We start from the raw sequence: 25,078 nt of genomic DNA on the forward strand, positions 1-25,078 counted from the left end.
ATTTTTTTTTTTCTAAAATACATACACAATTAAAAGAATCCTGTGTCTAAATATAATATATCGGAATTAGTTCGACGTTAGATATAAAGTTGTTTCTATCTTTTTGTCCGACAATATCGTTTATATGGTAAATAGCAAAAATAAAAGCGATTAGGCAAGAAGTTAATGGTTTTTTTATTTGATATGTTACCACGGAACAATATTTTTATGATAATCACTATTGTCCAATGACAAAAGAATCTCTTGTAGTTTTATTATAGTAGGAGATTTTCAAAATCGAAGATTACGAATTGACCATCGGCAGTTCGACAACAGATGGTCACCCCAAAACGGCGCACGCTGGTGTGGCTTTGTTTTGTTACCGTTGTTCCGGTAATTGCGGCAAATACACGGCCATTTTCGGTAATCACCCGCACGCCCCCTACCCTGCCCTATCCACGGCGGTCCCCTTTGAGAATTCTGAAACGACCTCGACCTTCCGCCGGTAGGCGTAACGACAGTTTCGTCCTCGGTGGACCCATACTAGCCACGACCTCGACTTTTAACTTATGTTAGCCATCGTATGTCAAAATTCTTTTCTAATCTTCTCTTTTTAATCATTATCTTTCTTTTCATTGCTTTTTTCTTTTTCTTTTTTTTTTTCTTTCTTTTCTATTGTTTTAAAATTTTTCTTGTCTTATTTTAATAAAAGATTGAATCTCGAAAGAAATAAGAATGAAATTCAGCTATTATTTCTCTTTTTTCTTTTCTTTTTTTTTTTTTTCATCGCAATATGCAATTTTCTAAATTTTTTTTCCATTTCAATGTTCAATAATTTATTTATTTAATTCAATTTTTCAATTCGATATATATTGAGTCTTTAATACTTCGAAATTTTTTTGGATATATCTTGACTAATCGATTCATCGAAAAACAAGGAAAACTCTATTCTATTTTCTTTATCCGAAAGGATCTATCGATGATGGATCACCTACTCCACTCGCGTGCACCTCGTCACTTAATATTCGCATTCGCAAGCATGCCATCAGCCGACCATAATTATCACCTCGCACTCGTATGCGTTACCGTCCGATGTAGACAAGTTTAACGTTTGAAAAGTATTTACTGTCTTGTCGGAGACTGACATAAAGTGCAAACGATTTATGTCTTTGGAAAATAATAATTTGAGATTATTTTTCAAAAACAACGGCTATATTACAACTATAATAATGCTATATATTCCTTTTGCAAATTATTTTAAGCGAATCGAATAATTTAGTAAAATATTAATTATTGAAAGATGAAATTTTTTTTGACGATGCAAAAATTGTTGCGAAATTTAACAAAATGAAAAGAGTTTCCAAAATCGGAACAAAATAGAAAAATAAAAAAAGAGATGCAGAATAATAAGAAAACAATTGTATAATTGAAATTGTATAGTTTCTTTAAAGTTTTTGGAAAGAATTAAGGAGTTAATAAAAGTCATTTATTAAAAAGAGAAATTCACGCGTATACGAAGTTGGAAAAGATTTGGAAAAATTGCCAAAATCGATACAATTTCGAAAAATCGAACTGAAATAAAAACATAAATGAAAAAAAGTAAAAAATAGAAGATAATAACAAAACGATTGTATATAATGAAATTGTGTACTTTTTTCGCAAATCTCTGAATAAATTAAAAAGTTTATAAAAATAGTTCTCAAAACATCAAAAGTACAATTTAAACGTAGACACAGAAGATTCAGATATTTCGGAAAATTAACAAAGATTTCGAAAATCGGGACGAAGAAAAAAAAAAAAAAAAGAAAAAAGTAAAAGAAAAAAAAAGGAAAGAAATATGATGGTAATAATAAAACGATTTTGATAATGAAACATTTTATTGACTTGACATTTTTTGGACGAATTAAAAAATTAATAAAAAAGAAAAAAAAAAAGAAAAAAAAATAAGAAAGGATATTTCGAAAAATGAAATTCGTGAATAATATGGTGCAAAGAATTTCGTGAAATTTTGAAGAACGACGACAGTTTCAAAATTTGAGACGAAGTAAAAAAAAAAAAAATAAGTAAGTAAATAAATAAATAAAAGGAATGGGAAGGGGAGTTAATTCCAGGAAATCATTGGATACAATGGAATCGTTCTTGGAAGCTAAGTTTTGTCATCGACTTCTCTGACCCGCCGAGAATCGTCAATGTTCGGACTTTCCGTCCGTACGTTTCTCGCCAGTCAATGATTTCCTTCGTCACGTATATATCTTCTTCCTTCTTCTCTCTTTCTCTCTCTCTCTCTCTCTCTTTTTATTTCTATATCTCTATATATATGTGTATATATAAAATATATATCTGACATACACTGGTAAAACTCACGGAGATTCCAACAGCAAGCATGATTTACGTTTCTAAGATTATGAAGGAGAAAAAGTATTAACATAAACTCCATTTTTTACATGACGATTAAGCGAAGTTAAACAAATGAATGATATCATGATAACTTTATAAAAAACCTATGTATAAATAACGTTAAATCAAACGGGTTTTATGTATCCATTAAACTTATGTACTCATTTCAATGTATCGCATAAATTAAGATCTTACGCAAATGAATTTATAATTGATACAAAATGATAAGTTCTATTTGAATAATTATTCTAGAGTTCCGTTTGTATCAGCGTATCTTTGAGTATAAATCTGTGTCCGTGTATATATATATATATATATATATATATATATATATATATATATATATGTATGTATGTATCTATTTACACAATAAATCTCGTCAGTTCATATTAAAGAGATAAGTAACAACAAATTTCACCTCGCTGAGTCATACAATACTATATTTCGCTGTTGGCTTCTGTGAACGATACTCACGTTTTCTCTCTCTCTCTCTCTCTCTCTCTCTCTCTCTCTCTTTCTCTCTGTCTCTCTCTCTCTCTCTCTCTCTCTCTCCTTTTTGTCCTTTCTCCAGTGCTTGGAAATTCATTCATCGTACGTCGGTCTAGTCATGAAGTCGCAGCTGACTCGTAAGACTTATTATACGAAGAAATAACGTGATAAATAATAAACTCGTTCGGAATAGAAATTTCTTTAAGTATCCGTTTCGTTGGATCCACTTTGAATCATTTCGTTTGTTTCAAACATATAATATTAGAAATGGTATGGTCTGATTTTAATTGGCCTTTTCAATGCAAAGATAATTAAATGTATCGTCGGTCAACAGCTTATCGACCGTGAGAATAAACGTTCGTCGGTAAAAGGAAGAAAAAAAAAATAGAAAGAAATAAATAAATTTCATAAAAGAACTTGTAACATTGTAATCTTTGTAAAAGTAGAAAAATCAAAAAGTGTTTTGTTTTATCGCTAGACTAACGTGATCCAGAGCGTCAGAAAGTAAATTTATGAATGTTCATTTCCAAAGAACGTTCGAAACTTCCGTCGTTCTTATACCAAATGACTCATGTCAATTAATCTGTTGGTGTTACTCACTCAAAATCCCGTTACCGACTCATGAACGAAGATACTGAAATGAAAGATGCTGAATTTTTATAAAACTCCTCGATAATATTGATATATTATAATAATTTTTCTATCTAAGCAAATATATAATTATAATAATATGTTATGATATTTATATATATATATATATATATATATATATATATATACAATTATAATATTTACATATATTTATATTAATATATTTTTTTATATATACTCTTTTATTAAAAGTATATAACTTTCGAATTATTTAAAATTTGTATCGCGATGACTCTAAAAGTTATCGCATAAGAATTAGATTAGGAACAAATGTTTCTCACGTTGTTCCTTAATGTATAATGTTATTTGTATCTTTTATTTTGATTATAGACACAAGTACGAGCACCACTGAGTGGTCTTATCCATCAACAACTCCTTATCCAGCTCCAACAGTCAGTAGCGGTGGATCGTACTCTCCTATTCCAGGTGGTGCATTCTCTTATCCCGGTGAATCCTTATCACATCATCCAACAACGGAACCTGTACCGCTACCAACCGGTAAGTTGATCGATGTTCAAGACTATAATATCTACAATTGAAATCTTTTCTTCTTCTTATTCCTCGTAGGTTTTATTTCGATTCAAGGACTTTTAAAAACTGATACAATACACGTAATATTCTAAGAAAAATGTATACTTCTCGTTTTATGACACAATCATACCATATGTGGTCTTACGTACTAATGTAACAACATAAACAAACGATAATAGAGTATTGTCTTTTTCTCTTTATCCGACAGTTAATTGCGGTTTTAAAATCATTGCATCTGAATCATCCTGTTATTTCAGTTTTACCATCCGAGAGTCAACAGGACACCTACACTCCAAACTGCGTTTCCATGTATTCCGGTCACGGAACTTCGTCAACATCGTTGCCTCTGATACCTGGAAAGCCCAATGACCCTGATATCTTCGCAGGTGGTGGAACAGGAAGCGCAAGTCCAGGATACCATTATGGTTCCTGGACACCTGGACCAGCTACACCAGTACCGGTCGCTTCACACAATTACAATCCTAATTATCAAGGATATTACAACAACCCAAGTCAAAATTACATAAGTCCGGCCCCGATGGTACTATATCCGCAGCTCTACAGTACAGTTAATCAGAATCAGATTCATCTGCATCTTCATGGTGATCTCAGCGACGAACAAGTAACAATTGCTGGAGGAAACTTAACGATCAGTAGCAATCGTTTGGAGATTGGAGTTCTAGGTGAAGAAAGCGAACAAAGGAACGACGTTTGGAGACCTTATTAAAGGATTTAAGGATTTAATAAGATATTGACAGTAAATAACAATTCGTTACGTGCGTTAATCATTAATAGTGAAGAATGTTGATGTGAAGCTCGGAGAAAGTTAACGATGGTTGAAAGTGCGTTTTTAGAATATTTTCTATTCTCGAGAACTCTTTTGAAACATCAACGTAAGTACATATGTACTCATAAATTTATTCTAAGGAAAGGCTGTTAATTAACGAGTGCTAAAAAAAAGATATGTTGAAGAATTTAATCGTTTCTTGTATAGTGCGAGATGTTGCAAGAAAGGGCAAAAAAAAATGTTATCTTAGACTATCGTAAGGCAATCTTGGATCTGGTGTTATTTTAAAGAAGACTGAGTACTCAGGATATCAGATTTCAAGTATTCTCAAGCTAAACGTGCTTTCTTTACGATCTTATCGAAAGCAGACATAGAGTGAATAAGTTTGCTCGAAGGGTAAAAAAAGAGAAGAAGAAGAAGAAGAAGAAGAAGAAGAAGAAGAAGAAGAAGAATAGGAAGAAAGAAAAAGAAAAGTGTAAAAAGGGTAAGGCTTTTTGGTAGTATGCGCGTCGTGAATCGTTTTCAGCAATATCGTTCGTTCTCTCTTCGATCGTAAATTTGAGACGTCAGAGAACAGTCAGTGTATGTAAGTAACTACTTATCAAATGATGAGAAGGTAGAGTCAAATAATGTAACGTTGTAAATATACAGATATTTTCCATGAAATAATAAATACGTACCTGGAGAGTTCCTACGTCCCTATTCGTGATAACTTGTCACAAACAATTTTAATCATTCATTTTTAACCATTTCTATAAAGGAGAGGAGAAAGGGGAGAAGAAGAAAAAAGAGAAGGAAGAGGGGAAAGGGTAAAAAAACAGGAAATAACGAAAAGAATACGACGTATGAACGATGAATATGAGCAGAGGATTATTTCCTAGTATGTTTCAGTATTTTAAAAAAAAACGATGTAAATAATCCGAAGAAAAGAAGTTAGTGGATCGTTAAAAACAGAACTGAAGGCAATCTTGAGTTAATCTTTAAAGAAGAAAGCTTCTCTACTGTCTGCCGCCATTCGTCCCCCCCTTCCAACACCCCTTCCCCTCCCCCGTCCACGTGACTGAGTTCACACTTTCGAGTGATTTCTTCGTTCTCCCACTTCTCTTCCGTGATGTTTACAGCCCCGATGCATCCTGCGAATAGGACGCGAGGAATAAAACCATGGAATAAGGCGAGGCGGCCGTCGCTCATAAGCTTCTCTCTTTACGAGGATGACTCGACTCGTCTCCGACCGCAGACGAGAGTCTCCCGACTCTTTTCTACGTCCTTTAAGAACCAACTGAAATACGTTTCGTCTCGCAGGAAATGGTCGACATCTTCGTGCTCTCTTCTTCCGACCATAAATAGTGGGACAGATTTTAACTTTATTTCATTCCTACGAACTGTAATAACAGTATCTAAATTTTATTTATTTATTTATTTATTTATTTATTATTTTTTTTTTGTTTTTTTTTCTTTTCTTTTTTTTCTTTTTTTTTTTTGTCGTAAGCGTATCGTTTACGCGTCGTAAAGGTGATCCGTTCGTTATCAAAAACAAAGACGAAGAAGAAAAAGAAACAGGAAAAAAAAGAAAAAAAAAAAAATGGTATCGATTTGACACCGATCAAATTTTTTTCTCACCATATTTATTTCCTCTCACGTACAGTCACAGTTGTTGCTTGCTTGCAGCCCCGAACGTTCTCTTTTACACAAATTTGATTATGATAAATTTAGTTTAGAATACTGTTGCATAACCACAGACGAAGTTAGGTGTGTGTGTGTGTGTGTGTGTGTGTGTGTGAATATGAGTTTGTGTACATGTGTATGCATGTGTGCGCACTGTGTGATTAGTCAATTTTCTTCGTTCATACCTTTCTTTATATTTCTCTTTCTCTTTGCATATTTATATATACATACATACATACATACATACATACATACATACATACATATATACATATATACATATACACATACATATACATATATATATATATATATATATATACACACATACGTATGATGGATTGGACACATTGAAAAAACGGGAGAATACATAGGCACGTTTTATTATCAATTATTGTATTATCGAAACTTTTAACTTTTGCTCCTCTCGTTAAACGATCTAACGATCAACAAACATTTATAACATGTACCATACATTCACATTGATAGTGAGTTAATTTTTTTTTTCTTTTTTATTCTTTTCTTCTTAATACGAATAGCAAATCGTCGTTTGATAATCGTCCGTATTCTCTAATTTAGAAGCACCGCGTGTGGTCGATAAATTGGATACGTAGAAAAATAATAAATAATTTTTAATTTCAAAACGTACAGTTAAACTTTAAAAGACGGACGAGACATTGCCAAACGTCGATTTTAATATTTTAGTCCCTTCTCAATTTTCACCTTTTATATAGCGTTTGGACTATTTACAATAAAACATGATAACACTAGATGTAAATTAACAGGAATAGTTACGACGCATTGGGAGCATGTAAAGTGAGTGTATGTAATATATCGCGAGAACGTTAAAAAGCTATCGCATATTTTTTTAAAATCTTTTCTTTCTTTTTTTCATACTTTTTTCTCTTTTTTCTTTTCTTTTTTTCTTTTTTCTTTTCATCGTCGCATCATAAATAATAGGCTTCGAATAATTTTCCTTCAACTTTCTAGTTCGTTCTAATTCTAATTTGGATTTGCTCCAAATAGGCCGTACCTACACTAAAAACTCTCTTCATTTTTATCAACAAAATAAGTAAAGGATAGATATATCTCAATAATATTACAAAATATTCTTTAAAAATATGATAAATAAGTAAATAAATAAATAAATAAATAAATATATATATATGTATATATATAAATTAATTAATTGATTAACAAGAGAAGAGAGACTATAGAAGAAGCAACGGAAAAGGAAAAAAGGAAAAGAAAAAAAAAAAAAGAAAATACATTGAAATGGCTTGTTTTAAGTACGTACTCGAACATTTTCTGTCAAACACTTACTAGCGCGGATTCGTCGGACTTATGTTTGTCTTCTTATACGTTGGATGTAGAAAAAGATCCAACGTATGTACTGTGTACGTACAACAACAGCATAGCTGGCTGCGACTGGACCGCAAACTACAGTTAAGCGCAAGGAGCATAAAAGAAGAATCGAGAAGATGTGCGTGCGAAGTAAATCGTAAATAAAATTCTTCTCTCTTTCTTTCTCTCTCCCTTCCTCTCTTTCTCTCTCTCTCTCTCTATCTCTCTCTCTCTTTCGCTTTCTCTCTCTCTTTCTCTCTTGCCTTATGTTGACGGTCGTTCAAACGCATGACGAAATAGAGATAAGGCTTAGATTCGTGTCAGGAAACAGGACACCGTCTTTCTATGACCGAGAAAAGTAACGAGAAACTGCAATCGTTCGTTCATTTCTCGTTGTCGATCAAACATCACGGACACCATTATCTATCGTCCTGAATAAAGTGACTCGATAATTGTTTCAAAGTATTAAAATTATTCATATATATTTATATCTAACTAGTTTGTAATTTTCTATCTTGACTTTAGATTTTTTCTATCTTGACTTTATTTTTCTATGTTTTTCTATAGCTCTCTCTTTCTCTCTCTCTCTCTCTCTCTCTCTCACACACTCTCGCTCTTTTTTAACGAACAAAAAATGTCTTATAAAAACAAATAAAAAGAAGGTATCCCTAATTTTTTAATTTCTATGCAATCCAAAGTAATGGTAAAGCAATTAGAAATTTAAAAGGAACGAATCTTCTAATACTCCCTTTCGTTGTCACATACGATCGTTCATTTCTAATACTTAATGTCTTATTTCTTTCTCTCTTTCTCTCTCTCTCTCTCTCTCTCAATCTTTTTCTTTTTTTCTCCCCAAAAAATTCTAGCTCATCCAGAAAAATGCTCCTTAGGAAGTTCTTAATGGACCATAGAAAAAAACATTTGCTCCCAGATGAGCTGTAGCTGTTCCTAGTTGTTGGTCAGTCCGTAAAACACAGCGATACGGTGAAAGAGAGATGAAAGTCGTTGTTTCAAGATTTGATCGATAGCGTGTCTGGTAAGAATCCTGACGCCACGTACCAGAACCGGAAGTAACGGCGCCAACCGTTCATCCTGCGAACATTTTATTATCGTTTCCTCCGTTTATCGATATTAGAAATATTAGTTATCAATATTAGATATATTTGCTAGATTTTTTGAGCTAGAACAGAAAAGATAAAAAAAAAAAAATATGGATATATTTATATGTATTTCTCACTCACCGGTAACGCTAAAATCCATTCGAGTGCCGTACTCAAAGTTTCTGCCCAAGCTTTCCTATGAGCCTCGCTGTCCTTATTAACGTTAATCCTTTTTTTAAATTCAATTTGATGATTTACAGATTGTCGATCGTCGAGAAAATTTTCAGCTTCATCTTCCTCGTCCTTTAAAAACGGATTAGTCCTAAATCCACGTTTGCTACGTTCGTAATCGCGCAGAAGTTCGTCGATATTATTAAAATTTTTATAAGAACGATCGACCGACTCGTCGTCGTCTTCATCCTTCGAATCGTAAGAAATTGATGTCTCGTGAATGATCTTTGGAGATTGGGGAACCGACGAATCTCGGGTTCTTCGTAACTCCATCACAGATTTCGAACGTAAATTTGTAGGATCGAAGCTAACAAGATCGTTGAAATTTTCAATATCAGCAGTCATTATGAATTTGAGAGAAGTCCTTTTAGATAGTAAACAAGCCTCGCTTTTTCGTCGTTGGATGGATGGTTTCTCGTACTCGATAGCATCGTTCAAGGTAGCATTACTACTCGGTAATTTAACTTCGGGTGCGGATATGCCAGAAGTATCGGGTGACGAAGTCGTTCTCCAAAGAGGATACAATTGGTTTTGGCTGTTTATCATTTCTGGAGGCGCTGGTGTCATAGCTACAAGTTTAGCATCAACGTAACCTTCACTGGAGGTACCTCCAGATCGATCGAAATATACTATCCTTTCTGTTACAGAACCTAGCCTAGAAGCTGGTCTGGAATCATCCGTTTCAGGCTCTGACTGAGGACCAGAGTCCGTTGAATATTCAGCTGCCAAGTCGGACAATCTAAAAGGTCTAAGATCATTTTCACATTCTGGTCCAAGTTCCTCTAAGCCACTTTCGTCGTCCAAACTAGGATTATAAACTTCAGGATCCTCGAGATCTTCTGGATCTTCGTTTTCTTCGACATCGTCGATTTGATCCTCATCCCTGTTCATTAAAGGATTATGCACACGTGATTCCGTAGATGCTGGTGTGCTCGTAATAACTCTATCATGAATCGCTTCCTTCCTCGTGATTTCAGGATAATCGTCAGGTTGTGCAACCAGAAGAAATATCTTCCTTTCAGCGAAACTGTCAGCTTTGGTATATTTTCCATCATGATCGCGAACTACTTCGACATACATGTCGCAAAGTTCCTCGAAAGTCGATTGAATTTGTCTCAGATATTTTTTTATCTTCTGATACTTCGAGTCGGACTCATTGTCATTTTTATTACCATTAGATAGAAAATTCTTAACGTAATCGAGATCCAATACAGTATCGTTAGCTTCACGGAGAAACAATTCAAACAGGGTGATGAATTTAATGGTCCAAGCAGCTCCAGCTTGTCGATAGAGATTTGCCGGTTGTTCGAGATCAGCTACTTTCTGGACCAAGAACTTCAAACCAGGACGACAATCGAATTTTAAAGCTGCAGCGTAGGAAAGGTCCAATGCTGATAGAAAAATCTCGATGTGTCGTGAATTCATGTAGGAAGGATTAACAGCCTCGGATGATTTGTAAGACACCGATGCGGTTGCATGTGGGATCACGTGTGACAAGCTGAGATAAAGTAATGAAAAGAAAAAAGAAGAAAGAAAAAAAAAAAAAAAGAAAACGAAACAAAGTAGAGATAGAAATTAAATCGATTTATAAATTGTCTAATTTCGAGGAAAACATAAACGTACCTCGAAATCGAGGGGTTGGCACCCTGAAGAAGAACACAGGCAACACAATGGAGTAGCATTTGGTGGACCAAAAGACCAACCACCAAAGCACGTAATTGAATCCTGACGATGAACAGATCGGGATTGAGAGTGGTAGCCACGGCTGGTGGATACACGAGGAAGACGTACGATCTCTCATCGGGTGACCTTGAGTTATCTTCAGCACGTTGTTCCTCCAAGAGGAACACCTGAAGACACAAACGTGAAGTTTTCAATTGAAAATCAGAAGACTAAGCCTAGTTCATTTTTTTGTTTTTGTACACGTTAAGCAGGACTTTTCGATGATTACTTAGAAAGTATTATTATTATTTCAAAGAATATTTAATATGAATTAAATGAAGAAGACGTCATGCTTATCAGTATCATGCTTAACGAGAACAATCGTCTCTCTCTCTCTCTCTCTCTCTCTCTCTTTCTCTCTCTCTCTTTCTGTCTTTTCTCTCTCTCTCTTTCTCTCTCTCTCTCTCACTCTCTCTTTTAATGAACATAGCTAACGATGATAAAAGATTCCGCAAACGTCCTAGAAACGCTCGGCCCAACGGATATGTGTGCATTCTACGAAAGCAGCAGCTTCTAGAGAAAGTGTGTGTGTATAGACAAAATATATACATACATATATACATACATACATATATATTGTTATATATATTGTTATATATGATATAACAATATATTTATATTGAAATATAACGTGAAAACCTAGCCATGGACTCATGCCATGGATTTTAATGGTGATTCGTAAGATCTCGTGAGAAAAAATTAATGCCAAATGAATCTCCAAACAGCGACGGGGTCCTTTGAATAATAATATTCTCTTGGCGATTTAAATGCCACGCAGATCCGCCACGTTAATCCTTCTAGATATTTTTTTTATAAACGTCATCGCACAATCTCATTTCATTATAACATTTCCTTTATATATATATATATATATATATATATATATATATATATATATATGTTTCTTTGTTTTTTATTGTTTTTCTCTCGTCCGTGTGATCTCAATGAAAGGACCTCGTCGAAGAGATTTTGTAGCTTGACATGTGCCTTCTACCAGCGAGTGCAAATGTCTAAAAACGTGATGATTCAGAATTTCCGCTCGTCGAGAATCGTCGATAGGCTCGTTCCAAATCCTCCGTTTGATCATTTTCATTCACGTCGATGATATACGAATTTGAAATTCGTATAACTTTTCTTTGCTTTTCTATTATTATTATTTTTTCTTTTATCTCCCATTCTCTCACTCTCTCTCACTCTCTCTCTCTCTCTCTCTCTCTCGCTCTTTCTCTCTCTCTCTCTCTCTCTTTCTCTCTCTCTCTCTCTCTCTCTCTTTCTCTTTCTCTTTCGATTCACGTTGAAGAAAGGTGCAATTGAAGAATTAACGAATCTGATAGAGAAAGCTATATATATTTGAACACATTTTATCTTTTCCAGCAATACAAAAACACTGAGTGCACAAAAAAATAGATGCAACCCTTAAATGTTTTTTTTCTTTCCACGATCGCTAATTCGCATACATAATATACGAATATATATATATATATATGTGTGGGTGTGTATGGGTGTGTGTGGCTGTGTATGTGTGTGTATTTATATAGATTAGCTTTATGTAAAAAAAAAACAGAACGTCTTACAAAGACATCGCGAGATAAAATTTTTACGATTAAAAACAGAATTTTCTTTTGATTTTTTTTCTTTCTTAATCTCAACGCACGATTTTGGTTTCGATCTAATCGCATGAAAATGTATATGTAAAATATATCTAATTATATATATATATATGTGTTATAATATATTCATAGAGGCACGGCAAGTATAGGATTTTGGTATATTTTAAAAAGACGGTTTTTCGCACACATTCAAGGGTTAACATCGTACAAGACGTATACAATATATACGAGACGATCGTCCTCGTACTCGTTTAAAGCTAATCACTGAATTATACACTGACACGATGATGATGATCAGGATGACGATGATGCAAGGTCCGCATGCACCAAAGCAAAGGTAACATAGAGACCATGATAGTATTAAAAATCTCATTGAGAGAGTATTGTCATTGTTTTATATTTATTTGTCATTTTTTGTCATTGTAATTGTTTCGTTTCGATTTTCTTTTCTTTCTTTTTTTTTTCTTTGGGCTTTTTCACATACCTATGTAAAGTTCGTTCGAAAATATATATATATATTTTATGCGTATATATATATATATATATATATATGCGTAAAGATCTCTTTTTTAAGATAACGAGAGGTAAGAGGAGAGATCGAAAAGGTGTATAGGAAGGAGAAATGTTGAGTAGTGAAGAAGGGTGATGATCACGACGATGATTACGATCACGATCATGATCATGATCATGATCACGATAACGATAACGATAATGATGATGATGATGATGATAGTAGTAGTAATAGTGGTAGTGATGGTGGTGGTAGTGGTAATGGTGGTGGTGTATGTTTACGTAAAAATATGAGGATTGAAACCCTGCCTTTCGACGGCGACGTGCTGAAAGCTGACTTTGACGACGCCATAGAATCTCTAAGACGAGCGGCTTCGCGAATTACAAGGATGCCATTTTGCTCGATGTCGATTTGGTACTCGTTCGTGTTTTATCATTAGTTATGGCTGTTCGATTATTTATTTTTTTTTTTTGTAATCGATCTTTTTGGTTGCTTTTCGTTATATTGGTTTGTTAAAATCCATGACGTGAGTTACCGTAAACGGCTAGAGCCAATGGGGAGCCGTGTTCGACGTAGTGTTAGTGTAATCGGGGGGTGTCGTGTGCTGCCTACAACCAACAGGGTAGGAAGTAGTGTGCTGGTCGATCAGTGTCGTCTCAATGGTCATCGAATCCTGGAAAGGCGTCGTCGGGAGTAACGACGCATTCTGCCTCTTGATGGCAGTCAATACCTCACGCAGCTGGCTCACCTGAGAGCAAGTCAGGTCAGGAGGGCACCAGGTCTCTTTCTTTCATTTTATTTCTTTTTATTTATTTATTTATTTTTCTTTTTACTTTCCTTTCTATTTCTCTCACACTCTATCTCTCACCCTTTCCACCCTCTCTCTCTCTCTCTCTCTCTCTCTCTCTCTCTTTCTCTCTCTCTCTCTCTCTTTCTTTCTTTCTCTCTTTTTCTTTCTCTCTCTCTCTCTCTCTCTCTCTCTCTCTCTCTCTCTCTCTCTCTCTCTCTCTCTCTCTCATCTCACAATAATTCTTCTATTATATTACGTTTCCTCTTGGTACACAAGTTTGAAGAGATAGAAATTAAATAAGAGACATCGAAAGAAGAGAAAAAGAAAAAAGAGAAAGTAGAATACGTAAGTATAAAAAGGAAATAAAGAATGAAAAGAGAGAGGGAGTATATAAAGTTAGAAGAAGAAATGTTAATAGGAAGGTTAAAAGTGATCGACGTCATGTGGTAGAAATTGAAAGGGGAAAAGAAAAAAAAGAAAAAAAAATATATAGAAACGACAAAAGAATTAACACACCGAATATACAAAGTTCTCTCGCTGAAGCGAACACATCGATAAGCAAACATCGAACGTTCACCGGGCAATTATGGGCGAGATATTCGTCTCGATTTCCCTGAAGGAGATCATCGCACATTCACTTACCTGAGCAGCAAGCTGCCGTAATCTTTCGGTTTCCTCGGGCGTTGCATCTCGACGAGCAGCGACCTTCACCTGTGCGATGTCACCGTAGAAAGATTCCGATCTTGGTGAGAAAGCCATGGTCAACAGGCGTAACTCTTGAAGTGAATTTGAACAGGCACGATAGCACGCTACACCGCAGACCTCCCATTGTTCCGAAGTGAGTATCGGACCGCTGCTCACCAAAACGTGCCTAAGAACAATCAAAAAGATTTCTAATATTAATCCCCTAAACATATAGATGATAGTCTTTTTACTTTTTTCTTTATTTTTCTTTTTCTTTTGTTTTTTTTTTTTTTTTTTTCGAAGAACCTTTATCACTCCAAAGAGTGAGTAAAACCGGCAATCGTACCTTTCTCTCTTTTTTTTTCTTTTCTTTATTTTTCTTCACGTAATATTTATAAATATTTTTATTAATTAACAATATAATTTTATTTTATAAAATTATATTTCTTTTCTACGTTAAAATTCATCAAATTTCTCTTGAATTGCTTCGCAAACGTATTTTGCAATATCAATTGATTATATTATATCGTTTCTTAAATTATGCTACAAATGACAAATGGACAGTCTCATGCATGTTGTGTGTTTGCGTATGCATATATATATATATATATACATATGTACATATATGTATATATACATATATACATATATACACATATAGATAAGATAGGTCTAGACTTCTGTTTCGATTAAAATGTAAGCCATCCACCGCAATCTCGAGTTGTCGAAAAAGGGGACGCGGTAGGAGGAGTTTGCTCTAGGATTTCAGAGAGCGAGATCCCGTTCGTCATTCACTGTCTCATAATCTCTCTCTCTCCCTCTCTTTCCCTCTCTCGCTCTCTCTCTCTCCCTCCCTCTCCCTCCCTCTCTCTCTCTCTCTGTCTCTCTCTCTCTCTCTCTCTCTCTCTCTCTCTCCCCCTATCCGCGAACCTGCCCCGTTTTTAAACACTCAGTACGCGCTGTACATTGATACCTCGCGATCGAACCCGCCATGGATTGGATTACCGCATGGATGTGTGACGTGCATTAAGATGGAGAAAATGCGCCGTTCCTCCTGGTTCTCTTTCTCTCTCCCCCCTTATTTATATATATATATATATGTGTGTGTGTATGTGTTTGTGTGTGCGCGAGTGTGTATATGTACATATGTATACAAGAGAAGGTAAAGATACGGAGAAGCTAAGGATTGAAACGATCGAGGATCGGAGATCGACCGAGCGAGAAAAGGACAGGGAGAGGACCGAAAGAAAGAAGGAGTGTGTACTGTTGGCACGACGCCCTGGGGGTGTCGAATGTCAGTGGCTACCTTATCCCACTGGACAGCCTGTCAAACTTCGTTATCGTCTTACACGCACGCTCCGTCCGTAACGACGATGATATATATACCCGAGGCAACACAATCGTACATTCCGCCGAAGCTCTCAGCCCTTAGGATCGTGTGAAACGTGTAAAACAGAAGTTACTGATCTAGGAAATATTGATCAACGATGATGTCCTGTTACTATCTTTATATAAAATTTTCTTTGATAACTGAAGATCGATCGATCGAGATTATTCCGATGTTAATAAGAATTAATTGATATGATAGTTAACAGGCATCGCTAACACGTCACCCGTTACAAAGACAAGTTTTTATATGAAGCTAAGACTCGATATATACGTATGTTGCTTATGTATGTACGTCGATCTCTTTCCATGCAGGATCTAGTTCCATAATTCGATTATCAAGTAACTGAATTATGATGAAACGGTAGATGACTCCGATCAGCTGTTAACGTACGGCCATATTTGGCGAGATATCGGCGAGGTCCTTGCCTACTTCCTCGCATTCCAGATCCGATCGTTCTCTTACGTACTTATTATTTCATTTCTTTTTTTCTTTTCTATATCTCTCTTCTTTATTTTTTCTTTTTTTTTTTTTTCTTTATTTTTTTCGTCTTCTGTGATATTAAAGATCGAAATGATGATTTTCTCTCGGCGCATAAATAGTTAGTGCGCAACGAAGCGCGTAAATATTAATGAAGGTCGCGAATCGCAATAACACTAAACGAGCGAATGCAAATTACTTCTGCTACGCCGGCTTTTATATATTCTGCATCAGTGGCGTCCCCGTTTGTACGTCTTTTAAAACCCACGAGTAGCTCACCTGATGCAAGCGCAACCGAGACGGGCTATGCTCTCTGTGGGTTGAACGACGCATTCCCCCATTACCAGTAAAAGCTGTTTCAACATCAACGTCGTAGCTGGCAAATAGGTGTCGTTTCTAACGACTTCGGGACCTGGAATGAGTAAAGTCAAATTAAAATCTATTTCGAAATAAAGTATGAAATATAGTATGTTAACTATGATAAAGCTCGATAAAGATATTTACCTTGCAAATGTGTCAAATAGTCGACTACTAGATCGGTAGTGAGGCCGCAACATTGTTTGAAATTTGGTGCGAAGTTATCCCAACCCCTGAAGATCTTTGAAGTTTTCCTTAACCAGTTCTGTACCATCGGTAAGAGTAAATGGTTCACGCAATAGAGTCCGAAGGATGCTCCAGGAACGTTTAAAATGTCACGTAAAAGATGGAACAATGTTTCCAAAGTATGTGGTTGATAACGTCTAGGGCATATCATCGTAGCACTAGCTAGACCCTCGATGAGAATATACCATACTCGAAGAATGCCACTTGGCTTGTCCATACTTTGCAGTGTCATGCTGCTATAAGATTCATTTCCGGGTAGGGATGAAAGTATTTCGTAAGATTTTTCGGAAATAATCCCTTGCATCATCGAGTCGGAATCTATGTCAAACCTTGGCATCTCCATATTAGGAATAGTCGAGTCCACGTATTGAGGAATCGTCGAGACTTGAATTCTCTGAGCCGAATGAAAAATCGGACAAGCTGGCATACAATACATCGACGCCAATATGTCGCTGCAATTCAAAAGATATTTCAAACTCTCCACGCAGAGTCTCATTCGTCGAGATTCCGCGACGTCAATTTGATCCTGTTCGTCCTGATGAGTCTCGTTATCTCCGATACCTCTAACGTGTCTAAGAAGACAAAGTATGCAATCCAAAGCTGCATTCGCGAATACTAAAGTATTGTCAGTCGATAGAAAAACCCTGAAGACTTCTAAGAGAGGTGCAGACTCCACAGATTCCGAATTACCGACCGATGCAACTCGAAGTGCACCAAACAACGGTCGCCATCCTGAACGTATCTCTGTTCGATTAGTTTCCACAAATTCGCAAATACAGCTAACAATCTAATTGGAATATCGACAAGTCAGATTAATAAATATTAATAAGATTCGATTCGATCATTCTAACGTGATTTACCTGATCTTGGACATCGCCATCACATAGTTCTAAACAGAGTAGATTTTCAAAGGGCTTAAAAAGAGCTTCATTGAAATGAAAATGTGGTAGTTCTATTTGTTCGTTTAACAAAGCAGCCATCGAATCGTGAATACATTGTACCGCCTTTTTTGAGATACTACGATCTTTGTGACAAGCTGCTTCCATGAAATGAGGACCCAAAATACTCCAAACCTACAGGTATTTTTGATTGATATTTATTGAGATGAATTTTTTAAGAAATAATTATTATTAACTTACTCTCATTATATGAATCAAAGGTCTTCCACTTTTAACACACTTTAACATAACTTCTCCTAATCGTGTTAACAACAATACATTCAATTCGTTTTCTCTTGGTTTGCTTCTTCTCCACCAGAATCTTTTGCTGTCTTTAAAACCATCAGTGGTTTTAAACAATTGCGCTTTACTCGCTCTACAAAGTGCTGTAAGGAATAGACAAAGAGCTTTAAGATTTAATTTTAAGGCTGCATCTTCGAATAATCTGTCCACTTGTTGAGAGAGTACACAAATTATCTTGGCTGCATAATCCACAGGTAAAATGCCATTGAATTGATTATCGGCATTCGATTCTTGTATGATTTCTGGTATCGTGTCTGAACTTGGATTTTGAGTATAAGGACTTGATAGAAAACTATATACATCAACGCTGTAAGAAAACAAAAAAAAATATATATATATATATTAATTAATTGTATTAATGTTTTTAATAGATTGATTTTTAGAAACGAATTTTACCAAGTTTCTTCCTCATCAACTATATTAAAATTGAGTCGTAGTCTGTCTTGGCTACCTTTAATATCACCATTCGCAAATTCTTTCTTATCCTTCTTTTGATTGGTCTTAGGAAGGGATGGATTTTGATTCCGACCAAAAAAATCGTGCTCTAATTTACTCACATACAAACAGCACCTTTTGTTCACAATCGATAATAATTAATTTTCTATGTTTCTAACATTTGTTATTATCAAGTTTTTTTAAAAAAAAAAAGAAAAAAATACTCACGTAAAAACATGAGGCCAACAGTCACTACCGTGACTACCAAGTTCCAATCCTCTACCTAAAAGAACATCCATGCTCAAAGCGTGTGAAGTGTGAAGATTTGTTGCTCTGTTTTGTAATTTCAATCGAAGAACATCTTTCGTACGAGTTATCTTTGATATAGATTGTTCTGTACAAGCAGCCTTCGCTAATAGACCAAAAATAGATCCGCATCGATTTTGCAAACCTGGAAATAATTTAAAAAATTAATTAATTATATTCTCATTTTATATTTTAAAATATTAAAATATTAAAAAATAGTAGATATATATTTATATATAAAAATAATAAATAGTAAATAATATATATATATATATTATATTATATTTATAATTAATAATAAATATAGGCATATTAAAATATTAAACATTAAAAATAGTAAATATTATATGTATCTAAATTATAAATATATATATTTATTCAAATATTAAAAAATATTAAATATTAAAATTAAAAATATTAAATTTATTAAATATTTTACAGAGAAATGATATCAAATTATCAAAGACTTTGAATTACCTAGAATATTACTCAAAGTCGCAGCTTTGTGAAGACCTTCCAAAGATAACACTACGGTATCCCTTATCTCTCTCCTCCCACCATCTCTATTCAAAATTCCTTTATTATTTTCTTCTTTTGGAGGATTGAGTCCAGTCGAAAGAACAGCCATCATACTTCCCCAACAACAAGTAAGTACACGTCTAGAAAGTTTTGCGCCAGCTTCAGCCTCGGGAGTAGGTTCGCTTCGAGAAAGTTGAGCTTTTTCTAATCTTATGTAATCTGACAAAAGTTGTCCTCCTCTTTGACTACCAGGAATACCATCGACGTCTATATACAAATTTTATTAATAATATTATTTTATCGATATAAAAATATTTATAATATTTGATAAGATTTGATAAATTACCAGTAAGAACATTCACCAATGCACTATTTTCAGTTGAGTTTGGATTGTATCCACATTTTTCAAGCAAATTACAAGCGAGTACTTGTTGATATAATTCTGAGAGCCAGGTGGCTGATAAATAAACTAATACACCAGAACCATGCACTTCTTCGACGAATTGTTCCTAAAAATAAATTTTTCTTTTTTTTAATATCATTTTAAGATAAAATATTATCTTTGATATGAAATATTTATATATATATATATATATATATATATATATATATATATGTGTATATCATATATATGTATATATTATTATGTATAAATATTGTTATATAAGAATTATAAATGATACCTCACTGATTGGCACTTGACGACTATCTTCGTTATAATAATTCATTCTAATAAGTTTGAGATTGAGCAGCAATGCCGCATAAGTTGCCAAATAAATTCCATCGGCATTCATGATCGTAATTAATGCGCATGAATCTGTACTAGACTCCGTTCGTTCTTGTATTTTTTGTTGAGCTGCAAATACTTCTGTAATTATTAAAAATTGTATTTCTAAAAAATTAATTGACGCTAAGTATTTACAAATAATTACTATGATAATATTTTAATTACAATATAATTAATTTCTTTATTGCTTCAGTTCAGATTATTATTATATACGTGTTTTAAAATTTTCATTAATTATTTATAAATATAACGATTTTCTAACTATAACTAATATTTTATATTTTATCGATAATAATGACTGCTAACGCCATCTGTCAGTGAAAGACTTTTCTAAAGATTATTTGAAAAATGTACTTTATTTAAAATGCATGTTGCCTATTGCAAGAGTTTGAAAATGTTTTCTACCAACAGATGGCATTTACAAGCAGAATTATCGACGGAGTTTGAAGCTGCCTACATTCTGGCGCATCATTCAACATTAGCAATAAATAATTAATTTAATAAATTAATTTTAAAGATTCATAGATACGTGTAAATTCTCACCTTGACAATATTCCGAAGCAAAATTTTGCAACGCTTCATCAACTTCAATGTTACTTCGAAGTGTTAGCACCATTGGTATTAAATCACTTCGTAAAGTTTTGACAAATCGTCTTGCATTATGTCTTTCTACGTCAACATTGCACTCATCAGCAACCTGTCGACCTACGTGAAGACATTTTGGTAATTTTTCTAATCTAAGTCTTTCCCTTTCATTCTCGATAGCATAATCATTATCATCGAGACTGTTTTCCTCGTGCACCTCATCCGATTCATTTTGAGGACCTTCAGTATCCGTCGAATCACCGTCTTCGGATGGTCCATGACCTGATGAATCTGAATCTGAACCTATACCTTTCTTCATTAGCTCTAATTGTTCCCTAAATAATAATTAATCGATTATAATAAACATGTACATAGAAATTTATTAAATCTGTATAGAACTATGAATAATTACCTATAAGTTTTTGGCAATCTTGCCATACTCTGATAAGTCAAAGGTCCACGGTAATCGCAAGATTCTAAATCCTCATACAAGCTATTAATCGTGCAAGTGTAATTATGATTAATGGCCTTGCCTTCACAAAGTTCTTGAAGTGCCGAAAGCATTGCAACTACGCAATAGACACTGGCATGCAATATAGATAATCCTCCTGTTGTTGATTCTTCAATTGAGTCCATTGCTCTGCATAAAAGTGTGAACATTATTATCGTATTACACTTCATAAAACATTATATATATATATATATATATATATTATCCTACACTTACAATCTCATTAACGCCATATCGCTTTGTATATGACTCGAACGATCTTCCTCAACGAGCAAAGGACCAGCAAAATCGACCATGCGACTAGGACTGTGCAATAATTCTTTCAATGCCTTCAAGGGTTCTAAACGTTGCTGAGGTGGAGGATACAATAACATCCTGTGGAAAACAGATTCTAACACCGGTCTCAGAGGACCTACACAGCCTACTAATCTTACAAGTTCTGTTCCAATGCTAAAATTAATAACAAATAAGTTTGATTATATACGAAATTTGCATTAAGTAACATTTTGTTTATCTTCTTGTAAAAACTTTTACCTATATACGGTTTTTGCCTGATGACTGTCAAAACTCAAAGATGTAGCAAGATAGCCTGATCCTCTACCAACTTCGTTTTCCTTACCCTCTCTTGATGTAAAAGTCTTGTCTACTCTAGGTGTTCCTAGAAAAGCTATTAAAGCTGGACAAAATTTTTGCCATAGAAAGGTAGTAAAGTGTGCATTTGTATGTATTTTCTGTGGTAGTGACGATATCAAGGTATGAAGACATTCCAAGAGAAACACTACCGTACTTCCATTTCTTGCGTTACTGTAACAAAATGTCTTAAATATTATAACAACCATACATTAATACGTTAAAAGATTATCAAAGAATTTGAATCTCTCTTGTTACTTTTGAGCTTCGTCGAGTTTACTACAAATGTATTGAAGAATAGGCAAGACCTCGTTAAAACAGGACACTCCACGTTCGCGTACATTTTTATTTCGTTTCGCATTCTCGTCCATCTCCTGACATTCCTCGTCTGTAAAAATATTTTATAAATTATTTATATATTTTCATTTTTTTCTTTTATTTATTTTTATTCTCTTTTCTTTTATCCATTTATTGTATTTTAAAATTTGCGAGTAAACGAGGTAATAAGGGTTTTTCTAACGAAAATACATGTAAGATCAAATCGATCGATATATCATGATTAACAAAATGAACTTATAAAACTATATTAGAACTTGTAAACTAATTTAAAATTTGATTAATGAAACGAAGAATTCTTTAAAGAAATACTTTTAAGATTTATACTCGTATCACACGCGATCTTAACGTATCGATCAAACTTCTCATTCGTTTCTTAGACGAAATCAACTCCGATAGTTGAAGGGATATAAAATTTAACTGCATTTATATATATGTATATATATATATATATATATATATATATATATATATATACCTAGAAACAAACAAAAAGATCGTAAAGTTTGGCTCGTTGCAGCTTGCGCTGCAGTACGAACAGCTTGATTTCCATTCTCGAAAGCTTCGCTACAAGTCGTAAGAATTGCAATAATCAAACGGCCATTCATTGTCCAATATGGGGAACATGCGACTTGAAGTAAAACCTGCATTAAAAAGAAAAATATTAGTATAATTTGTTCACGCGATTTATTTATTGAAAATTTAATAATCTCAACTTAATTTCAATAGAAATTTCATAATTAACATTTTTATTATCTATTTAAAAATCTTCAATTAATTTTTACTTACTTTGAGCATATCCGTTTGAGTATCATCCGATTGCGAAAGCATCGAGCTCATAGCATGTAACATTTGTGCTGGCAACCATAAGGAATCATCTTCTGGTTCGTATGGAGATTGAAATCTATCGTCCCTTAACATCTTCTGTATCGTAATAATAAAAATTCAAAAATTTGATACATAGACACTTACACAATTTTACGATTATTATCGAATTTTTATCAATATATTTGCATAAAATATAATTTGACTAATACCACGAGACTGTCTGTGATATCATCATTTTATCGTAGATTTCCGGAACGAAACTACCGCAAGTAAGCGAAACCGTTAACTTTTGTTATCATAATGACAAACTTATCATAAGATAAATATATATAAAAATAAAATTAATATTGCAAGGCATAATAAAAATGTTGCATTGAATACTTAACAAAAAAAAAAAAAAAAAAAAGAAAAAAAAATCTTTCAATTGTTACGCGTACGTTATAGACAACAAAAATTATTACGTGTATATTGTATATGAAAAATAAAAGAAAAAAAAATAGTTACACGTATATTATAACGCAAGAAAAGTTATCTGCCATATAATTTATAATTTTATAATCATTCGAAAAAACTCACATGTAATCCCGATAGCCCAAAAGCAACGAACTTGCTTCTCTTCGTTTCGAGCGCTAGCTGAAACGCATATAAGCATTTCGCTCGTAATTCGTGCGGTGGATCCCGCAACAAACCTTGTTGTTTACCCAAAAAATCTGAAGATAAAAAGAAAAACAAAAAAAAAAACAAAAATGTTAAAAAGGATGAAGAAAATAAAACGTCGAGCAAAGGTTCTCAGGAACGAACTTGACATATTATCGTACTATCGCGAAGTATACCGCAAATTGAAGTGATTGAAAGAAGAAAAATATGTGTACTTTGTTAACCAAAATTTGAATAAGACATTATCTTATAACGTTGGAATAAATATGATGACGATTACACGATCAAAAAAAAAAAAAATAATATTAAATAAAATAAAAGCTCTTGCCCATAAAAAAAAATGTAATATTTTTTAAATTAAACTCACCGTACGCTTCTTGCGCCGATTTCCGTAAATTTTGTAATTTTGCATTATTAGACTCCCTGATGATCTGCTGCAGGAGATCCTCCATGACACGGCGGGCTGCCACGCGACTGATCAATAGCGGGTGTGCCAATGGATGATACGTATATACAACTGACCAGGACTGTATCAAGTGTACCTTTTTTAAAGGTGCTTAAACGAATATACTTTTTTCAATCAAATTTCATATATATTTTGTTGCTCTTTTTGTTTATTCATTTTTTTTATATTGCGTAGTTCGTACATCATTTCTTTTATAATTATTCATTGTTTGTTATAGATGATAAAAGAAAAATGGCGGTCATTAAAATCATATCTTATCTTTTATTGGTACACCTGGCCGCCATTTATTTCTGCTGGTGGGGTTTCCCACTCTATACAACCAAGTTTCCCATTCTGTCATATATCATATATATATTATCCTACAGGATGCTCTTATTATATGAGAAAAATTTATATTAAAATGATCATACTATCGGTGTACTCATCCACGGTTCAAATCTCGGTTGTGTGAATAATATTTAACTTTTGTGAAAAAAATTCTATAAGATTTTGATCCTTTATCACTTGAATGAATTTTCGATTACTTAAGACAGTATTTAAATACTTATATTTCTTTAATTAAAATTATATCTTATTTATATATAAAAAGTTATATTAATTTGAGGAGGTAAATATAAACATTTTTATAAAATTGCAATGTGTAATGTATACATTAACAAGAAAATTTTTAGTATCTAACTGTATAAAATTTATTCTGGGATATATTCATAGTAGGTAATACTTGTCTTAAGAAAGAAATCCTTTAAACTGCTATTAATTATAAAATTATTGACTTTTTATTTAAATTTAATCTATTCTTTACAAATCCTAAAGACA

The 25,078-nt window shown here is 33.7% G+C and overlaps 2 protein-coding genes across 6 annotated transcripts in view; one reads left to right on the forward strand and one right to left on the reverse strand.

Moving 5' to 3' along the window:
- LOC124949051 (protein lozenge) overlaps positions 1 to 5,549 on the forward strand; it is a 33,326-nt gene extending 27,777 nt beyond the window's left edge. The window contains exons 5-7 of one of the 3 annotated variants that reach the window (XR_007100952.1): positions 3,847 to 4,014; positions 4,305 to 4,940; positions 5,042 to 5,548. Coding sequence is in view for 2 of the 3 variants with exons in the window: in XM_047493578.1 (XP_047349534.1) it covers positions 3,847 to 4,014; positions 4,305 to 4,774 (638 nt within the window). In the remaining variant the exon portion in view is untranslated. Of the gene's footprint in view, positions 1 to 3,846; positions 4,015 to 4,304 lie in introns of all 3 variants that reach the window. The other 2 variants (XM_047493578.1, XM_047493570.1) reach the window with 2 other exon arrangements.
- Positions 5,550 to 8,014: 2,465 nt separating this feature from the next.
- On the reverse strand, positions 8,015 to 24,285 carry LOC124948934 (brefeldin A-inhibited guanine nucleotide-exchange protein 3). Of its 3 annotated transcripts, none has more exons than XM_047493303.1 (22): positions 24,164 to 24,285; positions 23,716 to 23,849; positions 23,101 to 23,235; positions 22,790 to 22,955; positions 22,234 to 22,363; positions 21,880 to 22,149; positions 21,562 to 21,795; positions 21,247 to 21,474; positions 20,793 to 21,169; positions 20,146 to 20,318; positions 19,809 to 19,971; positions 19,421 to 19,729; positions 18,866 to 19,088; positions 18,599 to 18,772; positions 18,101 to 18,509; positions 17,822 to 18,034; positions 16,863 to 17,748; positions 16,638 to 16,770; positions 14,450 to 14,678; positions 10,798 to 11,024; positions 9,085 to 10,672; positions 8,015 to 8,935 (listed from the first exon to the last, which is right to left on the reverse strand). In XM_047493303.1, exons 1-22 carry the CDS (start codon positions 24,246 to 24,248, stop codon positions 8,792 to 8,794), a joined length of 6,630 nt encoding a protein of 2,209 aa, XP_047349259.1. In that variant the 5' UTR covers positions 24,249 to 24,285; the 3' UTR covers positions 8,015 to 8,791. The 3 variants fall into 3 exon arrangements, with proteins under 3 accessions (XP_047349259.1, XP_047349249.1, XP_047349241.1); XM_047493293.1 differs by having other exon boundaries at positions 20,146 to 20,327; XM_047493285.1 differs by having other exon boundaries at positions 20,146 to 20,330.
- Positions 24,286 to 25,078: the final 793 nt, after the last annotated feature.

The sequence above is a fragment of the Vespa velutina genome, chromosome 1, assembly GCF_912470025.1.
Source record: "Vespa velutina chromosome 1, iVesVel2.1, whole genome shotgun sequence".
NCBI classification, from domain to species: Eukaryota; Metazoa; Arthropoda; class Insecta; order Hymenoptera; family Vespidae; genus Vespa; species Vespa velutina.